This window comes from Engystomops pustulosus, chromosome 11 (assembly GCF_040894005.1).
Source record: "Engystomops pustulosus chromosome 11, aEngPut4.maternal, whole genome shotgun sequence".
Classification (NCBI taxonomy): domain Eukaryota; kingdom Metazoa; phylum Chordata; class Amphibia; order Anura; family Leptodactylidae; genus Engystomops; species Engystomops pustulosus.
The window spans coordinates 11,468,403-11,481,533 of NC_092421.1; the positions used below are offsets into that span (position 1 = coordinate 11,468,403).

Consider the following 13,131-nt stretch of genomic DNA (forward strand, 5'->3'; position numbering starts at 1 on the left):
CGCCGTGTACGATGCCCGTGCCGGCTATTACACGGAGGTGACTGGTGATAATACACTGTACTCTGCATTGTGCTGCGGCTCCAGTGATTGTAGGCGCTAAACATACACCGCGTGCCGGGTCCTCCACGGGGAGGCGGGGCCTGCCGATTCCAAAAACGCCAATCACGTAAGTGCAAGGGTGGTCATGTGACACTTGTAACTTTCTTCTTGATTGGTTGTTTTTCAATACTCTCGATTCTCATTGGCTGACTTGGAAAACAACCAATCACTGACTCCGGCTGCTTCCCTTAGGGCTGTATAAAGAGGACTGGACGAAGCCGTTAGAAATCATAGTGATCTTAGAGATTGGAGAGAATGTCTGGACGCGGTAAACAAGGAGGCAAGGTCCGTGCCAAGGCGAAGACCCGCTCATCCCGGGCTGGGCTGCAGTTCCCGGTCGGGCGAGTACATCGACTTTTACGTAAAGGCAACTACGCGGAGAGGGTGGGCGCCGGCGCTCCCGTGTACCTGGCCGCCGTGCTGGAGTACCTCACCGCTGAGATCCTGGAGCTGGCGGGTAACGCGGCCCGGGACAACAAGAAGACCCGCATCATCCCCCGCCACCTGCAGCTGGCCGTGCGCAACGACGAGGAGCTCAACAAGCTGCTGGGAAGAGTGACCATCGCCCAGGGAGGCGTCCTGCCCAACATCCAGGCCGTGCTGCTGCCCAAGAAGACCGGCGGGGCCGCCCCCACCACCAGCAAGGGAGGCAAGAAGAGTTCCCAGCAGTCCCAGGAGTACTAGACCCGACCCGACATCACCACACCCAAAGGCCCTTCTAAGGGCCACCCACCCCTGTAACTGAGCTGATGCCGCTAAGTGTGTGTGTTTGGTGCGCTGTGTGAGTGCGCGGCACGTGGTTGTACACGGTAAGTAGCCGGTGGCAAAATTCCCGTGCGCCAAGCGGCGCCGCCACGTGACCTGCACCGGGAGAAGGGGTCACGTGATTGCACGGTAAGTAGCCGGGGAGGCGGTGGGTGGATTAACACAGATCCAAGCGGCGCCACCACGTGACCTGCACCGGGAAAAGGGGGGGTCACGTGCCGACCCCCTGCATTGCTGACCACGTGTGCGGTACAGGAGGCGTGCTGCTCCCCGGTGGTGTCCGCCTTCTCTGCGCTGGAGGTGCGGGGCTTCAGACTGTTCACACGATGCGTCTGTGCTGCACATAACATCGGGTCATGAAGCGTTAATGGGGCTGGAGATGGAACTTCAGGCCACAGGGAAGTCCTTGTTAGTGCTGGTAAAGTCTGAACAATAGGACGCGGCTGGTAGTGATGGGAACGCCGCCTCTTTAGTGAGTGGAGCTTACTTCTAGCCGGACTTCCTATCAGCTAACCATCCCCACTCCACTTTTAACCCCAAACTTTTGGATGAAAAGGGAGTGACCCAAAACAAGAGGTGGGACTAGTCTATTCAGGGCGGGGCTAAGTGAGCCATCAGTATTTTCAAAGAGCCGCCTCCTGTCATTCACAAAGAGCCGGGTTGTTTGTGCACGACCCAGTACTAGTCCTCACGGGACCGGCAGTTTAGTGCCACGTATTGCCCTGTGTATGGGAAATATATGTGTGTACACACGCACTGTTTTGGGCTCCTTATCCACAGGTCTATGTGCCTGCAGTTGGTTTAGGCTCCCAAATCCTCTTTAAAGGACATCTACCACCAGGATGAAAGACTGTGTATGCAAATCAGCCTGAGGGGCTCCAGGCTCCATTAACACCTATGGACCTTGGAGCCCCTCACACTCACTTGCATACAGTCCTTCGTGGTAGATGTACTTTAAGGAAATCTCAAGTCAAATAGACACGTTCATAAATTCAGGCAAAGTGACACTGGGAAACTTCTAATTCTTACCCATGGCCTCCTACTATTAACTTTTTAACCTCTTATGAGCTGCTGCTACTGAATGCAGAGTGCTTATGGGGAGCCCTTGTCATACATAGGTGTAGGGTGAGCTGCATATTGCACCGCGGGTATGAACACAATTGCTGTCAGTGGCATTTAAAAGACGCCGACGTGTGGGTGCCGCCATCTTTGTTCAGATCGTCGCTCACTGCGACTTCATTAGGACGAGGTACAATCAGTGCCCCCCTATGTAAAAAGCATATATAGCAGTAGTATACAGTATGAGACGAATGATCAGACCAGCTAGGGTTAAAGTATTCTAGAGCATTTACAAAATAGCACAAAAAAGTTTTACAAAAATAAAAAAAAAACTAAAAATTCTAATCTCTTCCCCCCCCTCCCCCATCCCTGCTACTGATATAATGTTAAACGGTAAAAATCAAACATGTTTGGTATCACACATCCCCAAATTCCCGATTTCTTATAATATAAAAACGGTTATTCCCGGCAGTAAACCCCATAGCTGAAAATAGCGACCAAATGTCCGAAATACTATAAAGATTTTATAGCAATGAAAATGTCATCTCATAAAAAAATGCCCCCTCCCCCAGCTCCGTGCACCAGTGTGAAGGTTATTAGCGGCAGAAGACGGAGAAACTATTTTTTCGTACACATTGTTTTAAATTTTGAAAATGTATTAAAACAAAATAAAACCTGGAACTTGGAATCACCGTGATCGCATCAAACCATAGAATAAAGCAGAGGTGTTATATGGAGCCCAGTGAAAGGCGAAAAAACTGAACCCAAAAGAAAGTGATGCAAATACGTTTTTACTAATTTCACATTCTATGCTGCGATACCCAACCTGACCACAAGATGGCAGCACATAACATTCTATGCTGCGATACCCAACCTGACCACAAGATGGCAGCACATAACATTCTATGCTGCGATACCCAACCTTGACCACAAGATGGCAGCACATAACATTCTAAGCTGTGATTCCCATCCTGACCACAAGATGGCAGCTGTCAGTATCGCGCTGTCTGCAGGAGCGTGAAGCATGCCGGGAATTGTAGTACAACGAGGCCTGGACTACATCTCCCAGAGACAACGCTGCGGTTCTGCATGTACACTAAAGGGTTAAAAGTCAAAAAGAGGCTCGGTAACCTGGTGCCGACAGGAAATGCAGCCGGGAATTTCCGGGGGAGGAGACAGCAGCCGGGTACCGGCACCTGAATGCATCATACACCTGATTGTGTGTAAGTGTCTGGTAACTATAGAGCAGGAGGAGCAGACTGTGGTGTCTCATTTATGTCTGGTTACTATAGAGCAGGAGGAGCAGACTGTAATGTCTCATGGATGTCTGGTTACTATAGAGCAGGAGGAGCAGACTGTAATGTCTCATGGATGTCTGGTTACTATAGAGCAGGAGGAGCAGACTGCAGCATCTCATGGATGTCTGGTTACTATAGTGCAGGAGGAGCAGACTGTGGTGTCTCATGGATGTCTGGTTACTATAGAACAGAAGGAGCCGAATGCTGCGTCTCATGGATGTCTGGTTACTATAGAGCAGAAGGAGCAGACTGTGATGTCTCATGGATGTCTGGTTACTATAGTGCAGGAGGAGCAGACTGCTGTCTCATGGATGTCTGGTTACTATAGTGCAGGAGGGGCAGACTGCTGTCTCATGGATGTCTGGTTACTATAGAGCAGGAGGAGCAGACTGTAATGTCTCATGGATGTCTGGTTACTATAGAGCAGGAGGAGCAGACTGTAATGTCTCATGGATGTCTGGTTACTATAGAGCAGGAGGAGCAGACTGCAGCATCTCATGGATGTCTGGTTACTATAGTGCAGGAGGAGCAGACTGTGGTGTCTCATGGATGTCTGGTTACTATAGAACAGAAGGAGCCGAATGCTGCGTCTCATGGATGTCTGGTTACTATAGAGCAGGAGGAGCAGACTGTGATGTCTCATGGATGTCTGGTTACTATAGTGCAGGAGGAGCAGACTGCTGTCTCATGGATGTCTGGTTACTATAGTGCAGGAGGGGCAGACTGCTGTCTCATGGATGTCTGGTTACTATAGTGCAGGAGGAGCAGACTGATGTATCATGGATGTCTGGTTACTATAGTGCAGGAGGAGCAGACTAATGTCTCATGGATGTCTGGTTACTATAGTGCAGGAGGAGCAGACTAATGTCTCATGGATGTCTGGTTACTATAGAGCAGGAGGAGCAGACTGGTGTCTCATGGATGTCTGGTTACTATAGAGCAGGAGGAGCAGACTGGTGTCTCATGGATGTCTGGTTACTATAGTGCAGGAGGAGCAGACTGCTGTCTCATGGATGTCTGGTTACTATAGTGCAGGAGGAGCAGACTGCAGCGGCTCATGGATGTCTGGTTACTATAGTGCAGGAGGAGCAGACTGGTGTCTCATGGATGTCTGGTTACTATAGAGCAGGAGGAGCAGACTGTGATGTCTCATGGATGTCTGGTTACTATAGTGCAGGAGGAGCAGACTGCTGTCTCATGGATGTTTGGTTACTATAGAGCAGGAGGAGCCGAATGCTGCGTCTCATGGATGTCTGGTTACTATAGAACAGAAGGAGCCGAATGCTGCGTCTCATGGATGTCTGGTTACTATAGAGCAGGAGGAGCAGACTGTGATGTCTCATGGATGTCTGGTTACTATAGTGCAGGAGGAGCAGACTGCTGTCTCATGGATGTCTGGTTACTATAGTGCAGGAGGGGCAGACTGCTGTCTCATGGATGTCTGGTTACTATAGTGCAGGAGGTGCAGACTGATGTATCATGGATGTCTGGTTACTATAGTGCAGGAGGAGCAGACTAATGTCTCATGGATGTCTGGTTACTATAGTGCAGGAGGAGCAGACTAATGTCTCATGGATGTCTGGTTACTATAGAGCAGGAGGAGCAGACTGGTGTCTCATGGATGTCTGGTTACTATAGTGCAGGAGGAGCAGACTGGTGTCTCATGGATGTCTGGTTACTATAGTGCAGGAGGAGCAGACTAATGTCTCATGGATGTCTGGTTACTATAGTGCAGGAGGAGCAGACTAATGTCTCATGGATGTCTGGTTACTATAGAGCAGGAGGAGCAGACTGGTGTCTCATGGATGTCTGGTTACTATAGAGCAGGAGGAGCAGACTGGTGTCTCATGGATGTCTGGTTACTATAGTGCAGGAGGAGCAGACTGCTGTCTCATGGATGTCTGGTTACTATAGTGCAGGAGGAGCAGACTGCAGCGGCTCATGGATGTCTGGTTACTATAGTGCAGGAGGAGCCGAATGCTGCGTCTCATGGATGTCTGGTTACTATAGAGCAGGAGGAGCAGACTGTGATGTCTCATGGATGTCTGGTTACTATAGTGCAGGAGGAGCAGACTGCTGTCTCATGGATGTCTGGTTACTATAGAGCAGGAGGAGCAGACTGCAGCGGCTCATGGATGTCTGGTTACTATAGAGCAGGAGGAGCAGACTGGGTGTCTCATGGATGTCTGGTTACTATAGTGCAGGAGGAGCAGACTGCTGTCTCATGGATGTCTGGTTACTATAGTGCAGGAGGAGCAGACTGCTGTCTCATGGATGTCTGGTTACTATAGTGCAGGAGGAGCAGACTGCTGTCTCATGGATGTCTGGTTACTATAGTGCAGGAGGAGCAGACTGGTGTCTCATGGATGTCTGGTTACTATAGAACAGAAGGAGCAGACTGCGGCGTCTCATGGATCTCTGGTTACTATAGTGCAGGAGGAGCAGACTGGTGTCTCATGGATGTCTGGTTACTATAGTGCAGGAGGAGCAGACTGCAGCATCTCATGGATGTCTGGTTACTATAGAGCAGGAGGAGCAGACTGGTGTCTCATGGATGTCTGGTCACTATAGTGCAGGAGGAGCAGACTGCTGTCTCATGGATGTCTGGTTACTATAGAACAGAAGGAGCAGACTGCGGTGTCTCATGAATCTCTGGTTACTATAGTGCAGGAGGAGCAGACTGTAATGTCTCGTGGATGTCTGTAGGAAGAATATAATCCCATATGGCTGATCTCGGTTATCTGTAGTGGAGATCTACTTCTCTGATTCCTGTTGAGTCTCTTGCAGACTCCGGTCCATATTCTGCTGTCACTATAAGAACCATCTTCACTTATTTCTTCAAGCTTCCTGGCACCAGAACCAAACTCGAGTTCTGTATAAATCTTCAGAACATGGACGAGGGCAAGAATCATATAACGGAGAGAATTGTAATAAACCTCACCCTGGACATCATATACCTGCTGACAGGAGAGGTGAGGGATTCTGGGAATTATTTCCTGTGACATTACTGTTACTGTTATTAATAAAACATGGAGAGCAGTGTTTAAGTCTATGGGACTAATGATGGAGACAATGGGACAGATTTACTTACCTGGTCCAGTCGCGATCCCGCGGCGTGTTGTCCGGCAAGGATTCGGGTTCTGCCGCGATTCACTAAGGTCCGTGCGCCCAATTTCCTGCATGTGTCGCTTCCCCCGCTGAGATCCGCCGGAGTTCACCTTCTTCTTCCCGGTGCATGTGAGTGCTGATCTTGCGACACAAATCGTTTTTTAAATTCCACGGTTTTCCCGAATCCGTCTGGTTGTCCGTCGGCCACGATTTCTGTCGTGTGAAAGCCGGCGCCGATGCGCCACAATCCGATCGCGTGCGCCAAAATCCCAGGGCAATTCGGCGCAAATCGGAAATGTTTGGGAAACCGGACGAAAGTGCGGCGTTCGGACCCTTAATGAATGAGCCCCAATGTCTCGGTCGTGCATCAGACCATGGACTTATGAGGACACTAGCAAAGTAATATTGTGGAATAGGACAATAATCTGTAGGGTGGGTCTCACTGAATAAAGCAATGAGTGCACGTGCTCACTACTTAAAGGGAACCTGTCACCACACTTTTCACAAATGCAGCTAGTGACAGGTTCCCTCAGAGCCCACTAAATGGCACCCTTTTTGTAGCTAAAAATTGTTTCCCTCACATCCCCATAAAATCAACTTTGTTATCTTGCCTGGTATACAGGGAGATCAAGCAGCTCCCATTGACTGTATACCAGGTAAGATAACAAAGTTGATTTTATGGGAATGTGAGGGAAATTATTTTTAGCTTAAATAAGGGGGGGCAGTATAATGGGACAATGACTCTGGGATCCAAATGAGAATTTGTAATATAGTTGTGTGGGATTATTATAGTACATTAAAGTTGAAGGGTAGAAGTAAAGTTTCTAATCTAACTCTATATTATACTCCTACGTGACTAGAATCATTAAAGGGAACCCGTCACCACTATTTTCACAAATACAGGTAGTGACATGTTCCTATAGAGCTCTAATAACTATTTGACACCCTGCTTGTAGCTAAAAATTATGCCCCTGAGATTCCCATATATTCAACTTTATAGTTTTACCTGGTAACTAAGCACGGCTACCTGGAGTCCAGGTGGGCGTGGCTACAGCGAGTCCAGGTGGGCGTGGCCTCCTCAGGCTGAGTCCAGCAGCTCCTCTCCATCCCTTTTGCTTTATGCTGCTATAATGTCATGTGACCAGGGTGACATCATGGCAGGTCCTATAGCTTTTGTAGCATTAGGAACTGTACACTAAGCATATATGTCATGAAATCACAGCATATTTTATCACATGAAATCACAGCAGACTGCATGGAGAGGAGTAGAAGTCCATGGAGGCTGCTGTGATTGTTTTATGTGGTCAGATATGTACATGGGGTATAGTTTTCATATTAAGTAGCTCAAGGACCTTTGATGATGTCACCCTGGTCACATGACATTAGGCCAATTTTTTCATAAATTGTTTATGTGCCTTTACTGCCATGTGGATAATCCATGAATGCTCGCCCAGTGATTCGGCATTCCTGCTACTTAATTTTGCGCTGTGTGTAGACTCTCCATGATTCTTTGTTTACATGTGTGATCTCTGATGAATAGGAGGGGCTGCAGCAGGAGATTCTGACTCATCCTGCTCCCTCCTCTTCCTTTGTCTGTCAGTGAGACAGACTGTGAGATATGGTCACCTTTCGGATGGGCTGAAGGCAATGAGGTATATTCATGGGTACATGCATGGAAGAGATGGATTAAATAGATGCCAATCCCTTTAAAATCTCTTTTAAAGTCCAGGATATATGCAAATATTCGGGCACTACCAAGTGTGCGATGTGATTGGCCAGAGTGGTCTCCCATAACAGACCTGCTCTGCTACAACTGGATATGGTATTTGGGTGTTACCTGTAGATCTATCTCTGTAGGATTACACATTGGTGAAGAAGTCACACAGCGGCCCCTCAATGGACTGGACACGTCCTCAGAGCTCCATTACTCTGTGTCCTCCTCTTAGATTTATGTGTGAAAGAAACAAGAAAGTGAAGATTTTGGACCTCATCAACAAGATCCTGGAGCTGCTGAGCGGAGAGGTGAGCGCTGCAGGGGATGCTGGGACATTATACAAGGGGTGATGTGTCTGGGTGATGACTGTATCATTGTGGGTGTCAGGTCCCTATAAGGTGTCAGGATGTCAGCGTCTATTTCTCCCTGGAGGAGTGGGACTACATAGAGGGACACAAGGACCAGTACAAGGACATCATGATGGGGGACCAGCAGGACCCCCCATCACCAGGTAAGACTCATTTACAATGAACATTAATCTATAGAATTAATAACTTAATTGCGGCTGCTTTTATATGAGGCTTTAACACGAGTGTCTTATAATGCAGTCCAACAGTGGAGAAGAGATTTGTCTAATTAAATTGCAGTTAACATTCACATTTACAAAATGTCGTTCAACTCGCTGTTAAATCTCCTCTTCTCAGCTGTTGTATTGCGTTTCAAAACACATACCTTAACGTCACGTGTGAATGCAGCCTAAAAAGCAACCTGTTTCCAGGAATGTAATTTTTAGCTGGTGACAGGTTCCAACAGCCTATGCTATGCTGATTTAAAAAATGCCTTTGTCCACAATCTGAATCATTTCAGTACTTTACAATAGTTTGATTCACATTACCTGGCTCCCTGCTAGCAGCATGTAGTTAGTCCTGGGGAGGGGTCAGCTGCAGTCTGTCTCTCCTTTATACATTCTTCCTCTACTTCACATCCCCTCCCTCCCTTCCCTGACTACCCATTGCACATGACAGGAAGTGGGAAGGGAGCTGGATGAGAGGAGAGGAGACTGACACAGGCACACACAGGCTGCAGCTGCTCCTCCCCCATGACTCACTGCTTGCAGGGAGCCAGGTAATGTAAAATAAACTATTAGAAAGTACTGAAATGATTCAGAGCGCTGACAGGTATTTTTAAAATCGGCATAGCACAGGATATTATAACCTGTTACCAGCTTAAAAAAAAGAAAAATCCGAATGACAAGTTCACTTTATAAACTTCTGACCACTTCCACCTCCTCCGTGTAAGATTCGGCTCTGTGGTGGGGAACTAGTGGAGCTGTCACATGTCTCTGTTGTAATTTATATAGACACTAGTAAGATTGTACTTGTAAACCTTTGCAGGAGGGTTTGTTCGGGAGCCGCATGATTATGGTCCTGGTGGTGCAAAATCAATAAATGCAGCGTTATTCCGCATATTAACCACACGTAGAGAATATTAACCCTCTAAGAACCCTATAAATGCACCAATGAGTTTTATTAATGGATTATCAGATTTAGTTGCTTATCCAGAACGGCCTGAGGCCCTTTACACCCAAGTGATGATGCATCACATTCACATTGTGCGCGGGCTGCAACATCGGCCCAAACACTGAGTATCTGGAACAGTACTCGGCATGTTAGTTCAGTTCCAGCCGTCGGCATTTGGGGCGGACGTTCCAGCAGCGCACGTTGTGGCTTGTGTGTACAGGGCCTTACATGAATCATTAGTCCCTGGAGAATGGTCACATCCATGGAAAACCAGAGCCAAACGGAAGGACTGATGGGGACGTGTTAGAATTTTATAGATTTTTGTTAATAACCTCAAATTAGAGACTGTGTCATTTTTGCATTCTGAGTATATTTAAAGAATTTTGTCTTGGTGGGAATACCCCTATAAAATAGTGATGTTCCATTATTTTCCATATGATCATATAATACATACACTGTGATCACTACAGATGGATACAATGTCATCACTACATCAGGGAGATGTTCCAGTCCCTTCAATACTGAGGATTGTCCCGAGGAAAATCGCTGTATTGTCCGGGATCATCAGGTAAGTAAAGCTGAATGTACAATACATGAGCTACAGGGAAGCTGGAGAATGTCATACAGTTGTGTTTTCATTGCCTGTGTAGAGTGAAGATCTGAAGGATGTAAAAATTGAAGTAATAGATGGAGAAGAGGAAACCTCTGTAAGAAGTGATGAACAGTGCAAGGAGAAAGACACCGATGGTAATATCAGCCCAGGTAGAGAGGGGTTATCTAAAATGTAACTGTAAGGCCCGCCGCACCGTAGCACGACGGGCACATGGCAGTGCGCCGGGAGAGGAGGCGAGCGCCGCTCACCCCCGCCCCTCTCCATAGGAACATATGGGCCACGGCGCCCTAATACGGGAAAAGATAGGACATGCTCTATATTTTTATAGGGCTAGTATACGGTACGAAGTTAACAACGGCAATATAAATGGTCAGACATATTGTCCATTGAAATGAATGTGGCCGTATGTAACCCGTAAAAAAAAACTGTACGGATACGGCCGTGTGAATGTAGCCTTAACAATAGAAAGGGATTATTTGCCGGTCAGTGGGATACTGACTTTTGAGGCCAAGGATTGGGTAACCATCATATGCACAATGTACATTACACCACCTTCTCCTGACAGAATCAGAGCCTGGAGAGAAGCTGCTCCAACTTTGGATTGATCACTTGAAAAGTTCAGATCAGTCTTTATTTTAAAGGAAGAAAAATTCAGAATGATGAGCGGAACCAGAGGTGGCAATAACGACTGTACCAGTGTCTTAGACGCTTCTACTGGGAAGATTATGCTTTGGAAAAAGTTTCATGCGTATCAATATGCATTAAACTTTTCCCAGCTTATGAGATGTTCTGTGGGCAGCTTGCAAAACAATTGTGCTAGGGCCATGCTGACACCGAATGTAGAATATGCTCAGTTTGGGTCAGTAAATATTAAAATAACAACATTAACTATTTAGATAATTTAAAGGGATCATATGAAGGGTACAGTAATATAACTAAACGATAAACCAAGGGAAGTTAGGGAAAGAACTAGTGCTCTGTATGCCATCTTATATATCATACACACACGGCCCATACCATAGAGCACCTCTACTACCGTCATAGCCAATCTGACGATGTAGAAATCAGTGGGTGGCGTCCATTACTCCAGAGATGTCATCTTTGGGAATCAAATACCCCCCCCCCATATACACAATCCTTAATCCTGGTGGAAAATTTCCTTCAAGGTTTATGAACAGCTGTAACATGTGAGTTTGGTTCTTTTTCTCTACAGATCCAATAAATGAGGAAAGTGGCTGCAATCTTTATACCGGACACCTCGGTTCTACTTCTGATTGTGAAGCAGAAGCTGCTCCAGTACCTTCAGGAGACGCCTGTAATGAGCTGGATGTCCCCCCAGCTGCCCCCAGTACGTGTCTGCTGTGCAATCCCTCCAGTCATAAAGAACGTCCTATTCATCAGGACAATATTTATACACAAAGTATAGATCACGTGGGGGGCAAGATGTTCCCCTGCTGGGAATGTGGGAAGAAGGCAGAGCTCCGTGTACAGCACAAGATCCTCATGGGGGAAAAGCCATTCTCATGTTCTGAATGCAGGAAATGTTTTTCTTCTAAAGCCAATCTTCTTCAGCACTGGCGAATTCACACGGGGGAAAAACCGTTCCGTTGCGCTGAGTGCGGCAAATGTTTCACGTGGAAATCAAGTCTTCTGGACCATCAGAGAATTCACACGGACGACCCACAATTTCGCTGCTCCGAGTGTCCGAAAAGCTTTCTGCACAAGTTGTCACTTGTGAAACACAAGAGAATTCACACGGGAGAAAGGCCCTTTTCTTGTTCGGAATGCGGGAAATGTTTTTCACAAAGATCAGACTTTATTAAACACCAGAGAATCCACACGGGGGAGAAGCCATTTTCTTGTTCAGATTGTGGGAAATGTTTTACACAGAAGCCGCATCTTGTCCGTCATCAGATGATACATAAACATTGACGTCTATTGTTTTATTCCCTTTCATTGTGTTTACCCGCTGTTCACATTTCCATAATTATCAGACTATAATGCACAGAAAGGGTCTTCATAACAAGCCCCTAATAGTAAATGATTGAAATCTAGCAATATCCTATTGATCTCTGGATGAGAAGGGAATTTCAATGCTACAATTCTGGCTTGTGGCCACCTCCCGGGCCGAGCCCTCTGCACACTCTAGGGATCGGTGCTGGCACCCAACTCCACAGTGTGGGGGGGGGGTTGGCCACCGTGCGAGGAGGGCGGGAAGAATAGGGGGAAGGAGAGTAAGAGAAGGGGCCACAATGTGAGGAGTAGAGCTTAGGCATTACTAGTTTGGGGAGATTATATGGGTCCATAGGCAGGTGACCACAGGAAGGGGCATTATAGCAAAGCTCTATACAGCGCTGCGTAATCTGTGTGCGCTGTATAAATCAGGGAATTATATATTAATAAGAGACCCCAGAGCAGACAGCCCCCCCCCATATACACAGGCAGAGACCCCAGACCAGACAGCCCCCCCCATATATACACAGGCAGAGACCCCAGACCAGACAGCCCCCCCCATATATACAGACAGAGACCCCAGACCAGACAGCCCCCTCCCCCCATATACACAGGCAGAGACCCCAGACCAGACAGCCCCCCCCAAATATACACAGGCAGAGACCCCAGACCAGACAGCCCCCCCCATATATACAGACAGAGACCCCAGACCAGACAGCCCCCTCCCCCCATATACACAGGCAGAGACCCCAGACCAGACAGCCCCCCCCCCCCATATACACAGGCAGAGACCCCAGACCAGACAGCCCCCCCCATATATACAGGCAGAGACCCCAGACCAGACAGCCCCCCCCCCATATATACAGGCAGAGACCCCAGACCAGACAGCCCCCCCCATATACACAGGCAGAGACCCCAGACCAGACAGCCCCCCCCCCCCATATACACAGGCAGAGACCCCAGACCAGACAGCCCCCCCCCCCCATATACACAGGCAGAGAC

General features: G+C 47.7%; 2 protein-coding genes across 2 annotated transcripts; both read left to right on the forward strand.

The window, feature by feature from the left end:
* Positions 1 to 315: 315 nt before the first annotated feature.
* On the forward strand, positions 316 to 862 carry LOC140106166 (histone H2A.J-like). The gene has a single exon (XM_072130438.1). It carries the CDS (start codon positions 355 to 357, stop codon positions 781 to 783), a length of 429 nt encoding a protein of 142 aa, XP_071986539.1. The 5' UTR covers positions 316 to 354; the 3' UTR covers positions 784 to 862.
* Positions 863 to 947: 85 nt separating this feature from the next.
* On the forward strand, positions 948 to 12,331 carry LOC140106115 (oocyte zinc finger protein XlCOF8.4-like). The gene is made up of 7 exons (XM_072130358.1): positions 948 to 993; positions 6,065 to 6,193; positions 8,187 to 8,351; positions 8,431 to 8,554; positions 10,034 to 10,131; positions 10,214 to 10,325; positions 11,390 to 12,331. The coding sequence occupies exons 2-7, from the start codon at positions 6,113 to 6,115 to the stop codon at positions 12,106 to 12,108; spliced, it is 1,299 nt and encodes a 432-aa protein (XP_071986459.1). The 5' UTR covers positions 948 to 993; positions 6,065 to 6,112; the 3' UTR covers positions 12,109 to 12,331.
* Positions 12,332 to 13,131: the final 800 nt, after the last annotated feature.